Below are 20,137 nucleotides of genomic sequence, written 5' to 3'. Positions count from 1 at the left end.
CTAGGAAAAGGATGAAATGGAGTTGGTGCCGTGTGACTTTTAGTGGGATAATCCAATAGTAAGTGATTAGTCACCTATTGAATCTAAAGATAAGCAATTAGGATTTGGCTCTATTTTCACGAACTTACATGGATCCTCAGTGCTCTACCTTTAGATACTGACAAGAAGAAAAAGCACACATTTGTTAAGCTGGGTCCCTGTAGCTTGTGTGGAGGAAATGGTCTCACTGGGATGTTGTAAGCTGGGATCAGAGACCCAGGCACTAATTCAGATTCTTCTGCTTGATGATGTTGTGGATTCACTGTCACTGAGTTTGGTCCAAGAACCAGAAGAAGCTTAACATCTCCAAACATTCTCTTAAATGGAAGCATTAAGAGCAGACATTAAGTTGTTCTTGAGCATTGATGTAGCCCTAAGGATAAAAAAGCTATAGTGTGGAATTCATTTCCACACTTTTTACCCAGTGCTGTATTTTGGGCATTGTCATAAAGGACGCTGGACCATGGGAAGCTGTGCTGATATATATGGTTCATTTACACAGGCTTTGTGGCCATGATATTTCCAACGTGATTCTATATTCTTGAGTAAATAAACTGACAACTCAAGCTAATCTTATACAAGTGTATATGTGTAACCTTGATACATCTCCATTGTCCACCTGAAACAATACAGCTTATAGGTATGTTCTGAAAATTAAAGTTGTTACAATTTGTTTATAATTATGTAATCTTTTTAAAGAGTTAGAATAATGTAAGTGCAGCATCAATATTTACTTGACTTTTTGTTTTTAAAGTACTTCACCAAAAGTTCATTCCTGAAAGCTGAGCTACATATGGGCTGTTTCATGTTGTGGACTATGGAAGATCTGGTTTAAAACTTATTTTCATCACCCCGGGTAAGTCATTTATTCTTACAAAGATGTCATGAGAATGAGATCCCTCAAAACAGAAAAATAACCACTCTTACAGTAGGAGAAAAAAATGCTTAGGTATCTTAGGTGTGGGTGCAATGGTGATGGTAGTACTGGGGAAGGAAGTAGTGGTACTGGTAGTTAGCATAATCTTATGAAATAGTCATAGGATTTCATATATCCCTTAAGCATTTTTCATTTATCCCAGAGAAACGGTAAAAAACCCATACCCTTGCATATAAAACATTCAATAACCTAAGAAAAAAGGAACTTCCTCAACATGATAAAGACTACATATGAAAAAGCCAGAGCTAATGTCATACTCAATGATGAAAAGACTGAAAGTTTTTCTCCTAAGAACAAAAACAAGAAAAGGATGTACCCTTCTGCTACTTTTATACAACACAGTACTACATATTCTTGCCACAGCAAGTGGGTAAGAAAAAGAAAGGGTATCTAAATTGGAAAGGAAGAAGCAAAACTATCTTTATTCACAGGTGACACTATTTACATGTAGAAAACCCTAAAGAATGTACCAAAAAACTAGTTAGAACTAAATCTACAAAGTTGCAGGATACAAAATCAACACAGGAAACTCGGTTGTATTTCTATCCATCAGCAATGAACAATTTGAAAAGGAAATGAAGGAAACTATTCCATTTACAGTAGTATCCAAAAGAATAAAATACCTACAAATAACTTTAAGGAAGTGAAAGGCTTGTACACTGAAAACTAAAACATTGCTCAAAGAAATTAAAGAAGACATAAGTGGAAAGACAGCCTGTGTTTATGGATTGTAAGACTTAAAATTGTTAAGATGACAACACTCCCTAAAGCAATATGAGGGTTCAATGCACTCTGTAACAAAATCTCAATGGTGTTTTGGGCAGAAATGGAAAAACTGATCCTAAAATTCCTATGAAATTTCAAGTGACCCACAATGGTATGTGTGTGCATATATATATATATGGAAAAAAGGAACTTTTTTGACTGAAACAGGACAGTCAAAAGAGTGAAAGGACAACCCACAGAATGGGAGAAAATATTTGCAAACCATCTATCTGATAAGGGCTTAATATCCAGACTCTATGAAGAAAAGAAACAATCCAATTTTAAAAATAGGCAAAGGACTCAAATAGACGTTTCTTCAAAGAAGATACAAAATAGACAATAAGCACATGAAAAGATGCTCAACATCATTAGTCATTAGGGAAATACAAATCAAAATCACAATGAGATACCACTTAACAGCTACCAAGATGGCTATAATTTAAAAAAAAAAAAAAAACAAGTGTTGCCAGGGATATGGAAAAACTAGAACTCTTGTAGATTGCTGGTGGGAATGTAAAATGGTGCCTTCACTATGGAAAACAGTTTGGTAGTTTCCCAAAAAGTTAAGCACAGACTTACCGTATGACTCAGAAATTCCACTCCTATGTATACATTCAAGAGAACTAAAACAACAGGTAAACAAATAGATTATTATATGTAAATGTTCATAGCAGTATTATTCACAATAGCCCTTTGGCTATTAATGAAAATAATCTAAGTACCCATCATCAAAGGAATGGATAGACAAAATGTGGTATATCCATACAATGGAATATTATTCAGTCATAAAAAAGGAATGAAGTTCTGATACACACTACAACATAGATGAACCTTGAAAACGTGCTAAGTGAAATAAGCCAGATACAAAAGGTCAAATGTCTTATGGTTCCATGAATACGAACTGCTTGGAACCGGCAAATTCACAGAAATATAAAGTAGATTAACGGTTACCGGGGGAGGGAGGAGGGGAACGGAGTTATTGCTCAATGAGAAGAGTTTATGTTTGGAGTGATGGAAAAATGTTGGAAATGGATAGTGGTGATGGTTGCCTAACATTGTGAATGTAATTAATGTCACTGAATTTACACTTTTACAATGGCAAATTTTATATTTTATCACAAATAGGGAAAGGTAAAGTTTCTACAGCCTCATGAAGAAGATCTCTTGACCTCGTGATCCACCCGCCTTGGTCTCCCAAAGTGCTGGGATTACAGGCATGAGCCACCGTGCCCAGCCCAGAGTTAAGTCTCTCATTGGGCCCCTGATTTACACTCCTGGGCCCACAAGAATTATTTTCTATACAGTCACTAGAAAAAAAAAAAAAAAAAAGAAATTAAGCACTCATCTAAAAACTATTTAAAAAAGAACAATGAAAGAAACCAGAAGAAACTAGGAAAAAATTAAGAAGAATGAAGTGAAAATTAATTAACTAGGGAATAAAAATAGTAGTTAAGTAGAATAAGTCAAAAAGCTTATACTTTGAAAATACCTATAGATAAAACCTTTGTAAGACTGATTACAAAAAAAGCAAAAATTGACAAGATTAGTATCCAGAAAGAAGACATAAACTCTGATATAAGACATACTGATAGAATTCCAGGACAATAAATAGAGCATGCAGGTGTGTGGCAGCAGATCTGAAAACACAGAGGGATGAATGATTTCCATTTGGTATATGGTGACCAAAATTGACCAAAGTAGACGTGAAAAACTGAAAGGACCAATTTCAGAGAGGAAATTACAAGAGTGGTTTGATGTATAATGGCAAAAACCAACAGGGAAGTTTGGATAAACTTACAAATATCCTCTCAAAACTATATAAGAGATCAAGAGAAAGTAAGGGAAATTCCCAGGGACTGGAGGAGTAAGCTACAGCTGGGACTGAAGCTCTGGCTGTCCAGCTTGCCAACCTCAGTAACGAAGGAGTTTAAAATACAGTGACTGTGGCAGGACAGGACATAATCCCACGGGACTGCATAAAGTGGGGAGATGAACTGAGACCCTGACATGAAGCTGGGGCACCGGAAATGAAAAGGTAAATTAGGAAAAAAAAAAAAAAAAAAAGAATCTTCCAAGAAAGCTCAGGTGTTTCAGCAAAGGCTCTAGGTGTGCTCTGTGTGTTTCTTCCCTATCACATGCTCAGGTCATCCCCTCAAGATAACTATTATCCTGGATTTTGTATTTGTGTTTACATACAGTTCTGCTTGATTTTAAGTAAAAAATTGTATACTAAGGGAGTCTTCTGTGACTTGAGTTTTTCACTTAGTATTGTGTTTATACAAAAATTTAAACCCTATGTTTACTGATAACCACAAGGAATAACAGACACAATATTTAATTTTAAAAAGGAACAAAATATCGAAACCATCTATATACTGTAATGCACCTTGAAATCAATGCTAGGGAAAAACAAAGGGAAAACACAAAACTGCAATAAACTTCATCTTCTCTCCCAGGTTTTCCTTGAACAATTCCAACCCCCATTCCCTACTATGTATCCTTAACTTCGTTAGACAGTGAATGAGAAATTAATGCTAAAAGCCCTCAAATGAACCCCAGGGACATTTCCTGGGTTTTCCCTTCTCCCCTCTCCAACCGTGCCGCGAAGGGCAAGTCCCTCAGCCCTAAAGTCTGAGAAGGCCCACAGCGGTGGCTGCGGCAGAGGAGTGGGCTACCTCCGCAGAGTAGAGAGGTGTATAGTGGGGGATATCCATTGGGACCCCCAGTCCCAGGTGAAAGCACACTGGTGCCCCTGGGCAAGGAGGCCCGGCTGTCCCCACAACCTCCCGTGGGGAAGCATCATTGGTTGATCGACTGCCCATCTTGCTGCGGTTATAGAACCAAACTCGAACCACATCCTTCTGCAGCTGGAGGCACCCAGCAATGTGGCTGATTTGTTGGGGCGTGGGCTTAGGGCACCGCTGAAAGAATTTCTCTAGGCTGTTTCCGATTCGTCGCTCCCTGCTTGCCCGTCTCCACTTCCGAGACTGTTGCAGGATCATCTCCATTTTGCATAAGCCCAGAAGGTTCTCTGCTTCCACTTCTTCCAGCCACTTTTTCAGCAGTGGTCGCAGCTTCCACATGTTGGCAAGGCTTAGCTGCTGGGCCTCGAAGCGGCAGACGGTCGTCTGGCTAAGCACCTTCCCAAATAGAACTCCCACAGCGATCCCCACATCGGCCTGTGAGTACCCTAGGCTCAACCTCTTCCGCCTCAGCTCCTTGGCCAGCTGCTGCAACTCTTTCAGTAAGCCCGAGACGTCCTCTGGCAGCGGCAACTTCGGGATGCTCCGCAGGGCAATGTAGGGCCCAGGGAGGGCGCCTTCGGAGGGGCTTCGCGACCAGTCCCCTGCCTCACCGGCTCCAAGACGGGGCCTGCAGGGTGCTATCCAGCCACGGAATTCGTGTGGCAGAGGAGCCGGGGAAATCCTCCACACCTCAGGGTCTGGGCAGACCCCTGGCCTGACTGCTGGCCAGACCATCACCCTGCCAGGGGCCGCCTGGGTGCTCAACCAGGTCAGGGTGTCAACCCGCAGGGGCACTGGCCCTCTGGGACCGCCCCCACCACTGCCTGGAAGGGGGAAGAAGTGGTGTGAGGGCCTGTGTCCGGCCATGGGTGGGATGGCACCCGCAGCAGCTCTGGTAGGAACTGATGGCCCTCGAGGCTTCAGAACAGCCACCGGCCCCCTCAAGCCCCGCCCCCCAGTGGGCGGAGAAGGCGTTACAGGCCAAGGGTGCCTGTGCATAGGAGGGAAATCTCGCAGATCCGTAGGAACTCCTGGGTCCTAGGGTTAAGGGAGTGAGCCCTCGACCCTGACCTTTGCTTCCAACTCCCATAGAGGTACAAAGCTCCCTTTTGGGATTTGCATCTCCAAGCTGTCTGGAGTCCCTTAGTCACTGCCTCCATCCTCTCCCTGAATAGAACCCAGGTATTTTCTTATGGCTCTTCAGAAACTCAGGACCCCTGATCCCCAGGAACTACCTAACTTCTTGTCTTCACAAATAATTATTAAATATCTATATGCCAGATATTGCTGGGACGAACCCTCAATTCATACACTGCCCCCTCACTATTATCTTTATGGTCACAAGTACTGCCAATAGTTCCTCTTTGTACATCCCCAGTACCTGTGCCCTAAGAAACCTAGGCATCCCCGCTTGAGTTTCTAGTTCACATCAGTTTACTGCCTCAGATTCTACCCCCACCACTCCACCCCAAACTGCCAGATTCCACTCCCTCACTGGGGCAGAACTTTGTAACTAATTCCATGTTTCTTCCCCCAGCCTTGAAAGTCCTTTTGTTTCCCATTCTAACCCAGCTTCTTGGTCCAGAGTTTCCTCAACCAACAGAGATCTAGGTGTGTGTCTTCTCTTTCCCACTCTAGAGACAGGTCTCTGAACTGGCCTGACCCCCTGAGGATGCTCCCTGCAATATCTGACTCACCAACATCAGGCTCCTTTATCCTTGGGCCCTTATCCCACCAGAGACCCAATGATCTTAATTTGTCCCTCCATCATGCCCCTAGCTCAGGCATCCAGTTGTGGGCCCTGTGTGGAGAAAGCTAAGGAGGGGGCGGGCGGAGAAAGAGCAGCTCTGACCTCAGTTTCAAAGTTTCCAAAGAGTAAGAGCACAATGACCTTGGCTAGACAATCACAGCCCTTCATTCTTTAAACTAACCATGATGTGGCTCTGTCCCCACCCACATCTACTGAAATTGGTCTTCTTGAAGTCATCAGTGATTTTTCAACTGTCAAATCCAATGGCCTTTTAAAAAAATCCTCATCCTGCCGTATCTGGCAAATGACTGCCAGATGACTGCTGTATCTGGTGAGTTGACTACTCTTCTTGCTCCTTTTCCTTTTAAAATTTACATGAAATGCTGGTAACAGCCAAATCTGTATTTCAGTTCTGACTTCTCTTCTGATTTCCAGTTTTGTATTTTTCACTGCCCCTAGTCAAATTCATTATCAGCACTTCTAAACTTGCCTCCAATCCCGGGACTTTTGAGCTAGTTATCACTAACTCAGTCACCCAAGCTTAAACCTAGGAGCTGTTCTTGACTTTTTCTATTCTCCATAGGGTGTCAAATCTTATATACTGGGTCTCCTAAAACATCTGAAATCTACCATCTCCTTCCTAGCCTCATCTTCTTGGGCCCTTAAATACTTTTTCCTAGATGAAGGCAGAACATTGAGACTAAATTCAACCCAGCACTACAGGTTGTATTGTGTTGTGTTGTGTTGAGATTGCAGATGCGGCCTTGAAGCAATGGTAAAGGGAAAAGAATCAGAAAATTGGCTGCCATCGCTTCAGGCTGTGTACTTAGTTACGGGTCATCTGTATCTCTACTGTAACCCTTGCTAGAATGTGTGCTGGCTATGAGCAGGGTCATTGTCTGTCTTGTTCACTGCTAGATCCTCAGCACCTGGAACTATACCTGGAACACAGAAGGAAGTCAAGAAATATTTATTTAATGTTAAATAAATGAATCTCTGTAGCATTAATGGCAAAAAGACTTCCATATTTGCCTTTAATTAGATTTTAAGATGACAGTCTATAGAAAACAGCTTGCAATATACAAAAGTTCATTTAAGAATAACTTTGCTGGTATCTACTCTCTCGAGGTATACTTACATGCTATTTTTTTTCAAAATCACGAGGCAATCAGTATCTGCCAAACAGAATGAAAGTTGGATCACAAAGAAGGATAAAGAAGAGAAAGCAATATATATGCTAAGGTCCACATATTGAAAACTGCCCATTTTCTTCTTCTTCTTTTGTTTTGAGGCGGAGTCTCGCTCTGTCACCCAGGCTGGAGTGCAGTGGCGCGATCTCGGCTCACTGCGACCTCTGCCTTACAGGTTCAAGCGATCCCTCTGCCTCAGCCTCCTGAGTAGCTGGGATTATAGGTGCCTGCCACCACGCCCGGCTAATTTTTTGTATTTTTAGTAGAGACTGGGATTCACCATATTAGCCAGGATGGTCTTGAGCTCCTGACCTCGTGAGCCGCCCACCTCGGCCTCCCAAAGTGCTGGGATTACGGGCATGAGCCATTGTGCCTGGCCAACAGCCCATTTTCACAAGAAGGAAAAAGGTTCATTAGTGGTTTAAAAACAATAGTTGAATGAAAATATTTTTAATGAATTAGAAAACGTGAGTTCAAACAGATGTGAGCAAAGCTTTATTATATTTAAACGGAGTTAAAACACAGTGGCTACAAACATTTACTAAATTAAAAAGTAACACTGGCCAGGCATGGTGGCTTACACCTGTAATCCCAGCACTTTGGGAGGCCAAGGTGGGTGGATCACAAAGTCAGGAGTTCAAGACCAGCCTGACCAACATGGTGAAACCCCATCTCTACTAAAAATACAAAAATCAGTCGGGCATGGTGGCGTGCACCTGTAATCCCAGCTACTCAGGGGGCTGGGCAGGAGAATCACTTGAACTCTGTAGGTGGAGGTTGCAGTGTGCCGAGATCGCGCCCCTGCACTCCAGCCTAGGTGACAGAGTGAGACTTGGTCTCAAAAAAAAAAATGGGCCATATATTACCTTGATGGGTTTTAAGATTTACTTGGATGCTCTCACTTAAGGCTTTCTTTGTACTTGGTCAGATCTCATCTACTAACATGCATATCTCCCGGTTTATACGCATGTGCTGCCAAAAAGAAAAGCCCATATTCTTAAGGGAAGTCTTGCCATTTCCTTAAAAGTATATTCAACTTCCTATGGAAATGGGGTTAGCAGGGAAAGGAAGCAGGAGCATGTTTGGTTAGAACAGGAATAGAGATCAGAGGAAGGCAGTTGATGGGAATGCCCAAGACAACTGGTGCTGTTTGTGCTGGGCTATCTGAAAGGCTGCTACATCACCTTTAACAAAAAATCACTCTTAGTAAGTGATTAGATTACAGTGTAAGAATCAGGCTGGTCTTATCCATAGGGAATTACAGAGTAAGGATGAGAAACACATGATTCCAGTGTCCTATATATTTATAATCTAAATGAGGGAGAAGAGAAAATGTCAGTAGAGCAGGGAAGTTGAGAAGTTTTCTATTATTATGATCTTTGGAATCAAGGGTGGTTTTCTGAAAGAGTTGTTTTAAGCAGAAATGCTTAAAAATAAAAAGTATCAGGATTTTTATTATTAGGTTCTCCTTAAGAATTCCCTATTCTAAGGAGACAAAAGCAACTGACATGATCCACAAATGATAGGAAGCAGGAAACAGTGGACGCAGAGTTAAGAATCAACATTCTTGTAAGGTTTGGTTCAAGTTTGATAGTTTTGGGAAGTCTTGCCTTATACTCTGGACCACAGTGACATCCCTCCCGTCTGAACTTACTGCCATGTCCACTCACATACCTGTGCTGCCTTAAACAGCTGGAATTTTATGTCTTAGTTATCCAGCTAAGAGATATGGAACCTCCTAAATTCATATTATAGATATAGGATTTATTTTGTACCTATGTGCCAAGTAACATGCTAATGCACAAGCCAGTCACAGTGCTCTGAGTATAGTAAGTCCATGAAAACATCTGGATGTGGAAGTGATCTGCTTTTTATGTCATTCTGTTGGTCAGTTATTTTACTGGATAGGAAGGTGATCTTTGCTTCATCATTCCTCCAAATGTATCTCCCCCAAAGGCTTCTCATACTCGAGAGAGAGGAGGACATGGCTTTGCTCAAGAGTCTATAAGAAGCTCTACTTCCCTATAGCAGAATCTCCAAAAAAAAAAAAAAAAAAAACCAATTTCTTTTTTGACTGCAATAAAGCAACAGAAGCGACCAGAAGATCTAAGAATGATATCCAAGTTAGAGAGAGAGGGCAGGGCAGACTAGATGGTGCTGGTCTTTATTGTCTCCCCACTCGGCAGATGTCCTAGTAAGTTAGCACTGACCAGGCACTGTGGTGCAAAGGCATTGCCACTAAGATGGAAAGGTGTAGGACCTCAAGAATCATATTGATGATAAAGGAGCAAGACAAAAGGCTAAGGCAGAAGACAAGATGCAGAGACTAGATACTGGGAACACCGTCTCTGGATCCAGGGAGTAAAGTCAGTAATCCAGGAAAACTCTGGCAGCTGAGTTACTTTAAGGAACGATGCCTCCCACTTCACAGTGAAAGCGTTAACATCACACATTACAATTCAGTTCACTGGAAACTACCTGAAAATACACTGAAATGATTAACTGTCAATCCTTTGTGTGGATCTTCACTAAACTGTATAAAGAAAAGTGAGCCATCAAAGATAAGTTAGGCAATTAAGAAAAACTAATAAAGTATATACAATAAGAACATTTATGTTGTAATAAGATAGAAAAAGAGCTAATCAAATCAAGGTAGTTACTAAATAGGATAATTTATTGCTTTTCAAGATAATTTTCATAATAGATAATAGTACTCTTCTGTACAGGAGATAACAGAGGACAAGAACATGGATGAAAGAATAGCCATTTGTAAATAACAGTAATACAAGATGCTTTTATTCTTATATGTGGAGAAATGCTATAATGTAGTAGTGTTGCTAACAGAATTTCTTTGATTTCTTTAATTTCAGATTAAGATTAGGAAGGACTTTTCCAAAACATTACTTCTTTTTGCTGCTGTTCTTTTTAGTATTTTAAAAATGGCTGCTTTGTAATACTGTAATGATGTAATTGCTGCTTTGAAACAAATACTCATGACACAAATATGACATAACCACCACATAGTCAGAGAACAAAAGGGGACTTAAGAGTATACAGAGAAAAGGTCCTTCATTTTATTTTGCATATCTGAGATATTCATGAGCTATGAACTTCCTATGCTATAAAATAAAATAATATTAAATATAAAAACCCTGCAGCCTTCCCCAGAAGCCTTAAGGAATTTTAAATATCTGTAAAGGCAGGAAGAGCAGTTGAGCTGAGTGGGGCTGAGTTGAAAGGCACTATGATGATGAGTCAGGTATATTCATAGATAGTCAGAGACAGATAAAGTTTCAAGGCTCTTGTTATGCCAAGCATGATTTAAACAAACTTTTTAGCTGAGTTTGCCCTTGTTACAGAAGAAAAGCTTTAAGGATGCTCTTGCATTGATTACTCTAGTCAGGGTGCAGTCACTATGTTCTACATTCAAATTATCACTCTGCTTCCATTTTAGAGCAGGAGATGCACAACTGGTTTAACGAAAAATTTTTCATTGCACTGCACAGTAAAATATACTAACAAAAATGACAGCTTATGACCAAGGAAACTAGTAATCATGATGTGATAGGGGCTCAGAGAAGTAAATGAGAAGTAGAAAAGAATTTCTGTTTACAGCAGATAACTCTTTTAGGTGTTGTGAGAATTATGTTTTTTTCTGTTTGTTTGTTTTTGTTTTTTAAAGAGATTCCAAATTAATTGACTTTGGTGCTATTACCATCACAAGTTTGAGGCCCCTGAGAATTTCCTTGGAATCTCTTTAGGAAACTGAACTGAAACAAGCCAAACAGAGCCACACGGATGCTTTTTTTTTTTTCTGAAAAATGAACTCTTATTTTAACTAGCATTAAATGCAGCAATGACCATGGAAAATTCAAGAGGTAGTACCAGACTAAAAATTCTAAGCAAAATTTACCTAAATATATAGATTAAAAACTTCTTTCAGCATTTTAAACCTGACAGATATTCAGACAGCATTCAGTCAGCTTATCAAACTGAATCCTCTTCCAGTCACCTCACTATAATCCCAAAGGTCTTAAAGAGAACAAACTAGGTTGTCAGCCTCTCTTTGAGCAAAATACTCATGCCCAAATCAAAATTTATCTGCCTGTAGTCCATTCCTCAAGCTCCCAGCAGCCTGCTCATCATTCTATGTGTGTGCAGAAAACGTCAGGCAAATGAAGCTTTCGTCTTCCGAAAGCCTCAGAACTCTTGGCAGTAATTATATCAAACCAACTGTGAGTGGAAAACTGAAAGCAAGATTTCTATTATAATGATTCACTTAATGTAAATTTCATTATTTTTTGAATATTCACCTATACAATCACATGGCTCAAGAGGTACAAAGGTGTATACAGTGAAAATGCACAGTATTTAATTCTTATTTTGTTGCCAATCATGCCATTGTTGGCAAGTGCTAATCTAGTCAATGTCCAGTTAGAATTTTGCATTTTGCTTACATAAAATTTTCTGTAATAATTTAAATTCAAGCAAGACATTGGTCTTTTCTGATTGACAGACATGTAGATGAAACATAAAGAAGAAGCCAAGGAATTCAAAGAAGTTTCTCTTAAGGATATGTTCTAGGGCAGGTGTCATTTTGAAAGGAAGACAATGTATTAAAGAACTGATAGGCATTCAGGGGTTGAAGAAGAGTATGGAAGAATATAATATTAGCAGGAAGAAGAATAAAAGGAAAAGGTTAGCATAGAATTTAAGTAGAAGACTTATGAGAATGAAGAAATAGGGTAGAATATTGAAGAATTGTAAAATAAGGAGTTTAAATACTGTACTGCTGTATATTATACCAGGAGGCTCTGAGGGTAATCCTGTGATAAGACATGATTAGAATTAGAACTTACACACTTTGAAAATGCAAAGACAGAGGCAGGAAAGACATGACAAAGTTTTTAAATTCTCAAATATTGAAAAGCAATGAACAGTTTCCCTGAAACTGTAATACTTGACTTGCTGGACAAAATAATTATTAATAACAACTACAGGAAGTTCTTGCTTCAGATGATAATGAGGGACTATAAAAATGACCATACAAGCTGAAAACATGCAAAGTGATCATAATAATCAATAGGATAAATTATGATTTTTCTATGACCTTTAAAATTTTGTCAAAATATTAAAAAGCCTCTATTGTCAGCTAAAAATAAAAAAGGAAAAATAATAAAATTAATTTTATTTAGTACACTGTAATTTAAACATTAGAAAGAATGAGAATTAAAGTGCTTTATTTCTATGTAAAAAAACTTATTTAAAGTATATTGATCAGTGCTTGCCTTCTTTTCATCATATCACTTATGGTATGGTTTAAGCATATCTTTTCTATGCCTGGGCAAAATGTCATAATCTTAAGTTTGAATCAGCTTTCAACGTCTTATCCTTTGCACTTTCAATGTTGTGAAATAGCTCTGAGAGTTCATTTAACATGAGAGGTTTTCTGTCTTGCTTTTTCGTTTGCCAGTGTCACTTTCTCTGGGATATCTTTATCTTTTTTGTCATAAACACTTTCGATTTCATTTCCAGTGTTTCATTTCTTTACCGCACTGTTATGTGTGTTGGTCAAGTCTCTCTTTTGATCATCCATTCTTGTAAAATGGGAGACAGTGCCATCTGTACATGAACTGAAAGCAGATATGAAGTGACTAATCAGTAACAGAGTTTGAAAAAAGTGATGTGATTGGCCATGGATCATGATGTGCATCTGTTATTCACATAGAGATCTGTGGACTGAAGGGCCAGTGGCAAAGTTTGTGCTTAATGCATTTACAGGTAATATATTGTGGTAACTGAATTTTGAATCTTGTTTTCTGGGGAATTGATGTTATTTAACTAAACTATGGTAACAAAAATTTGTGTATATCAAAACTATGCAAAGTGAAGAATTATGAAGTTCTTACTATATACCAGGTACTGTTTTAAGAATATAAATTATTTCACTTAATTCTCAATATAACCCAATGCGATGATACTAGTCTTACCCCATTTTACAGACGGCATGATTGTGAATATTTATCTGGCCATTAACTGTCCACATTTTTGGGAGAATACAAATTTCCCACAGTAATGATAAATCCAAAGATCCTCCTGGTAAATGCTGACACACTACTATTACAGAGTTTGAAATGACAAGTAACATATACTTGTCTGTAATATCTAGAGTAAAAAGTCACATTTTCATGACAGTATGGAAGGAAGGTAGATACTTTCAGAAGATGCACTAACACTTCAATAACATTAGAGTGTCATTTAAAAAAAGGGTGTTGGTGAACTAAGAATTACTCTTGGATTCTAAAAGAGCTCAGAAGCCCTTTATTTCCCCTACTCCCAACCCCACCAACCATTTCAATGATCATTCTCTGACTAGAAGAAGAGAATCTTTGCAGTAAACACAAGACTTCTTTCTAGGAGACTGTGAGCTCCTTGAGGGCAGAAGTCATGTCTAATACTCTTTGTACCCTTGGAGCCTAGACTGGTGCCTAATACAGATTAGGTGTTCAATATATCTTTGTGGAATTCAAGAATAAATATTTACAGTTAGTTTCTTGCCTCAAGAGAATCAAGAATAACTCAAATTAGGGGTAAGACATGAAATTAGGCTCTAATTTTGGGGGGAAGAATTGAAGATGATTAACTAATTGGTAAAATAATTAAATTTGGATTATCTAAAAATTCAAGCCTTGCTACTTATGCTGATTTTTATATGCTTGATATTGTTTTTGAAGAAAAGCAGAAACAAATAACTCTGAGTGATTACTCCTTCATAAGAAAAATATGGCAAAAATCTAAACTAGAGTGATTATGGAAGACTATACTTGTCACTGTAATATTCAAACTGAGTACCTCTAATTTAACATACAGCAGTTTTCTTACATATTGGTTATATTTAATCACTCATATCTGTGGCCTTAAATTAACAATGTCTTATTTTATTTTTGAGATGGGGTCTCATTCTATTGCCCAGATTGGAGTGCAGTGGCACACTCATGGCTCACTGCAGGCTCAACCGATCTGCCCATCTTAGCCTTCCAAGTAGCTGGGACCATAGGCATGCTCCACCAGGTCCAGCTAATTTATTTATTTATTTTTTTGTAGAGATGGGGTCTCACTATGTTGCCCAGGCTGGTCTCAAATTCCTGGCCTCAAGCTATCTGCACCTTTGCTTCCCAAAGTGCTAGGATAACAGGCATGAGCCATCATATACAGCCAACATGTCTTATTTTAAATTTAATCACCTTCCATCTGGAAACTGAGGAGAAATTTAGCTACTATTTCATATAAATTAATATTGACAGAAGACTAAATTTCTTTGAAGAGAATTTTTAAAAAGTAAATAAAAGTAAAATATCTGAAAATTTTTACATTATTTTCTTCAAACTTCTGAAGTATTAGCTAATAACAAAAGCATCTTCATGCCAATTTTTAGATTATCAATAACTTTTTAACTCAGGGTCTCCTTAAAAAGTCTCATTTATAGAAGTCATTGCTACAAAAAGTTTAAGAAAGGGTGTATGTTTTTTTGCCCCAACTTTTTTAACAAGTTATTTCTATAGCACTTCAGAAATTAAGAAATTATATAATACAACTGAATTCTGTCAAGGATTGTGGCATGCAGTTATGCAAAACATCCATAAACTAGCTGGTATAAAATGTTTTCATTTATTGGTACAATATATTAAATAGTTAGGGTCAGATATGTATGACTGAAGGGGATATTAACAGACACTATGGACAGAAATGCTAGCACAAAGTCTCAAAGAATATTTAGACGTCAAATATCAGTTAAATTAATTTTTGCACCTACATAATGAAGTCATTAATCCAAACAAATTATCTCTCAAAATTTATCATTAAATAGAACTATTTTCCTTTGGAAAAAGACTATATTTTAAGAAACATGAAAAAGTAAAAACTTTAAAAAAAAGTATACTCCTGCTTTTAAAGTGCTGATAATCAACTCTGAACATCTTGAGATTTTATAAATAAAGAATATTTGGCCTATGTATAGTGCCTAATGTTCACTTTCAAAGTTTGTTTTAGTACCAAAGAATATGCATTTTAGATGTTCCAAATCACCTCTAGAAATCAATGCAGTTTTCTTTGAAGATGTATGTTTTGGGAATATTCTGGTCAGCAGACAGATTTATCACTGGTGACTTGCTGTCAATTTGTCTATGACAAGACAGAACAGGCTGAGAAGGTGTACATGGGGGCACACAGAATGTGTAGGCGAGAGCAGACAGTGAGCCTTGTGGCTTGAGGGAGACACAGAGCCCACGTCAAAGGGAAGTGAAGGGCAAGTGAACCCAGGTAAACCACAGTCAGGCAGGGGAAGACAGAAACATGTGGGCTGGGGGGGATGTGATTCCATGGGCTAGAAGAACAGTCTTGAGGTCGGGGAGACTGGAAGCCATGAAGACATGGCATAGAGGCTAAGCCAGATGAGAAAAACACCCAGAGTCAATAAACAGACATAGAGAGATCCATCAAGGGCAGTGACCCAGACAGAGCTAACGGGGGCAAGTGAAGCAAAGACAGCCACAGGAAGGGAGATCAAGACTTAACATATGATAAAAGGGATGAAAATGTCTGTCTTAGGTACCACTGGTTCCTGACTTATTTTTTCCAGCAAGTACGCACAGAGCATTAAAAGCCATGAAGATATTCCTATGGGGGCAGTAAAAGGAACAGTGTTTCCATATTAACTCAAAACTTATCATTTTAAGTACAAATACAAATTCTTATTATTCAGTTATTTATCTAAAAACATTCCAAAAACAATTAGTTAATTTTTTTTTTATCTTTAAAGAGAAGAGTTAGCTCAGGAAAAGGAGAGTTGCCACCTTTACTGCCAAATTCTTCGAAGGATTTTTCACAAATTGGTTCAGAAAGCTGTAAAAAACATGATGGCTATTTTTAATTTTTTTAAAGTGAGATTTTTGGAGTGAGACTACTTATATTCACTGGAATTACTGGAAAACTGAAAGAGTCAAAATCACAGGATAATATTGGACCTGATGAAATATATATAATCAGGGCAAATGATTATATATACTAGTGATCTATATAAATGAAGATTTTATATTTAGATAGGTCATCTTAATTGATTCTTTAATTAATAACTTTCTGAGAGTTCCTGATTCCAACTATTTATTATGAATGATAAACTGAAAACACAGAGTTCCTGGTGGTCAACTTTTACAATACTTATCCCCTTACATTAACTAATAATTATAAGGTAGCATACAATAATGAATAGAGAACTGATAACTAAAAGCTACAAGGTTAACTCTACAGTAATAAAAACTGTCTGAAAAGTGTTATTTAGTTCATGAAAACATCACTTAAAGGATTAGAATATCTTCTGACTGCAAAGAGGAATGCTATACTTCTTGAGTAGTACACATACTCAAAGGTAGTACAGTAATTCACATATGCTAATATGCCTTGAATTTTAAGATATGTTTACAAGGCAAAGTATAGATTTCCAATTACCTAATTAATTTGAGCTGTGTCTAAAAACATATTAGACAACTCAACTTGTCTACACATTCTGAGTGACACCACATTCTAGAGGCAATTACTGTTGATTTTTCATTGCTATCTTTAGAAGGAAATGATTATTCACTAACAAAGAAGAGATATAACTCCTTAATGTCATCTCCTCAAGAGGTATTTTCAGCAATAATGTGAAGTGACTATTTAGCAAATATTCAGTAAGTTCAGTCAGTGTAAACAGTCAATCTGGACTATTTAAGCAAATAAAAATTAGGGTTACATTAGCAGGTTGTCTACAATTCCAATTCACCTCGTAACTGCTAACTTTCCACTTCATGTTCTGATGAGAAAATGGGGCTTAGTAGTTAGGTACATATGATCAATGGTCCCCCTCTTTACTTCCAAATCCAAGAAACGTCCATCTAATAGAGGAACTTAAGTTTAATTCTTAACCCAGAAGACATCTACTATGCTTGGTTGTTTTCCTTTTCCTTTCTTCTTCTTTTTAAAATACATTTGCTGTATTCTGTTATCTTTCTAATTTTGAAGTGCCTAGATTTATATCAAGTGTTCTAGGAAAGCTAAAATAACAGAGAAATGCCTGTCTAAGCTATAGTATGGGCAAAGAATAATGTGATGGTTATAAGTTCTGGGAGAAAATATGCTGACAGGTATCAGGTGTTTAGACTATATAGTTTTAGTGAATCTAGGTTCAGGTCTTTCCTCAAGAGCATGCAGAAAAATGACACTTTAAGGTACAGCCTTCCATCCTGTGTGCCTGGTACAAAGTGGCCAAAGGCATGTCAAGATCCCCTCACCATTCAGGTCAGACAGGAGGGATGTAGGTAGCAAAACTGTTCATCTGCCTCTGGATATAAGTAACCTTGTCTGTGATGCCTAGAGGACTGTACAAATAGTATACTTTCCTGTAGCCACTTTAGGAATAGTGGAATAATAATAATTTGCCGGTAACTCTGCTTTATGGTAACTATAATTCTTAAAGGACTGGTAAAACAAGTCTCAAAATTCATACCCTCTCTTCTAGTCTTCCCTTCCTGCTTTATATTTTCTCCTACATGGAGCTTACATTCTAGTAGGGGAGACAGACAATAAACTTCTGACATCCTATATACTTTTCTTACTTATCTTGATTACTGTTAGTTTCCCTTACTAGAATGTAAGCTCTGTGTTGGACCTTCACCTATTGCAATTCACTGCGGTATCCCTGGTACCTGGAGCAATGTCTTGTACACAATGACTACTCACTGAATTAATGCATGAAGACTGAATGGGCATACTTAAAGGCACTCAGGGAGCACATCTGGAGGGGGGCTAAAAGTATGTAAGCCTTAGCAGCAACACTTCTCCAAACACAGCCCCAGGTAGAATCAATCTAGCAAATAGTGACCTGTCAGTCATGTGCCAGCCAAAGCAAACTGTGCCAACTTGTAAGAAGTCAGAATATATCAATGCTCTACAAGCTTGTCTGTTTTCAAACATTTATATTTTCCTTTCTTTTCACCCTGATAGAATGTCCCCTCATACACAGTCAAAAATTAAATTGACTATTTTGGGGAAGCAGCACATCACAGAAGATCATTTATAATATTATCTAACTGCTATCCCAATGTCTCTTTCAGCTTTATTGCTTCCATATTTCTATGTCCTATGAATATTTTTCCTTCAAGTATTAATTTTCCTTTTAATTTCTTCACTATATTTTCTATCATCTTTCTGTGGCCCTGATTTCTGTATAATATTTTGTGACCCTTATCAATGTCTCAGAGAACATAGGAAAACCTAAATAAATAAGTTATTTGTTCTGTATAAATAGAAATAGAAACAGGAAAATGAAAGTATTTCTGCAAATGCCTTTTCAGTCCTATAGAATTAGAATAATCAGTAATAGTTTTAAATTATAGTCTTAAATTCTAAAATGCCTAATAGGAATATATAGTACCATGTGGAATTTTTCAGTGTCTTCCTTCTGATGAACTCAAAATGTCCCTCCAGAAAATATACAAATTGTCCCCATTTTTATACAAGATAAGTGAGGCAGATATTTACTGTTGCCACTTTATAATAAATAATTAAAATATGGACTATAAAATAAATATAGATCCTATTAACTGATTACACCATTCTCTGAATAACAGTGTCCTTAACTGGCCAATTTTACAAGTAGAAAACACCATAAATAGAGTGAGAATTGGTCTTTAGAGGAGGTAAGATCATCATGGCTGATGGGAGGCAGGACTGGATTGCAGCTCTGGATAGAGTAGCATGCCTGAGGCTTGCATTGTGAATTCTAGCTCCAGATTGACTGCAAGAACAAACTAGCAATACTGAGAGGACGCAGACATAGCGGACTGCTCCTGCAGGACCTAGGAGACACCCCAAATACTGAGTGCCCCAACTGCAGAAGTGGGAAAGGGAGAGCCTCCACTCCCAAACACACACCCCCATTGGAGAAACTGAAGGTCTGTTTGCTGGAGAAGTTTCCCACCTTACCTGGAGCTGGGTCAATCTGGAGAGTCAAGCGAAATACAGGGTTAGAGGAAGCAGCAGAAAGGCCCTGGGGATTTGCTCTCTCTCAGCGCCTCCTCGGCCTCCGCGTCTGCTCTGGCCACGCTTGAGGAGCTCTTCAGTCTGCCGCTGCACTGTGGGAGTCCCTCACTGGGCTGACGCCGGAGCTGGCCTCTCTGCTTGTGGGGAGGTGTGGAGGGAGACGCGCAGGTGGGAACTGGGGCTGCACGAGGCGCTGGCGGGCCAGTGCCAGTTCCGGGTGGGCGTGGGCTCGGCGGGCCCAGCACTCAGAGCGACTGGCCAGCATGGGCACTGAGGGGCTTAGCACCCGGGCCAGCAGCTGCAGAGGTTGCACCGGGTCCCCCAGCACTGCCGGCTCCCCCGCACCGTGCCCGAATTCTTGCCTGGCCTCAGCCAGCTCCCTGCGGGGCAGGGCTCAGGACCTGCAGCCCGCCATGCCTGAGCCCCCACGCAATGGGCTCCCACGCACCACAAGCCTCCCTGACAGGTGCGGCCCCCTGCTCTGTGGCGCCTGGTCCCATCCACGGCCCAAGGGCTGAGGAGTGCAGGCAAGCAGCCTGGGACTGGCGGGCAGCTCCGCCTGCGGCCTTGGTGGGGGATCCATTAGGCGAAGCCAGCTGGGCTCCTGAGTCAGGTGGAGACTTGGAGAAATTTTATG

The 20,137-nt window shown here is 39.2% G+C and overlaps 2 protein-coding genes across 18 annotated transcripts in view; both read right to left on the bottom strand.

The window, feature by feature from the left end:
• ARB2A (ARB2 cotranscriptional regulator A) overlaps nucleotides 1-20,137 on the bottom strand; it is a 481,527-nt gene that overhangs the window by 125,000 nt on the left and 336,390 nt on the right. For 12 of the 17 annotated variants that reach the window (XM_073014612.1, XM_073014598.1, XM_073014605.1 and 9 more), the window contains one exon: nucleotides 7,374-7,410. The exons of the other annotated variants lie outside the window; for them this stretch is intronic. In XM_073014612.1, the coding sequence (XP_072870713.1) occupies nucleotides 7,374-7,410 (37 nt within the window). The remainder of the gene's footprint in view (nucleotides 1-7,373; nucleotides 7,411-20,137) is intronic. 17 annotated transcript variants of the gene reach the window in all.
• POU5F2 (POU domain class 5, transcription factor 2) lies at nucleotides 9-7,365 on the bottom strand. Its single transcript, XM_007978521.3, has one exon. The coding sequence runs from the start codon at nucleotides 5,482-5,484 to the stop codon at nucleotides 4,366-4,368; it is 1,119 nt and encodes a 372-aa protein (XP_007976712.3). The 5' UTR covers nucleotides 5,485-7,365; the 3' UTR covers nucleotides 9-4,365.

This window comes from Chlorocebus sabaeus, chromosome 4, assembly GCF_047675955.1.
Source record: "Chlorocebus sabaeus isolate Y175 chromosome 4, mChlSab1.0.hap1, whole genome shotgun sequence".
In the NCBI taxonomy this organism is placed as follows: domain Eukaryota; kingdom Metazoa; phylum Chordata; class Mammalia; order Primates; family Cercopithecidae; genus Chlorocebus; species Chlorocebus sabaeus.
Note: the sequence above shows the minus strand (reverse complement) of the source record. Positions and strands in the feature narration are given on the sequence as shown.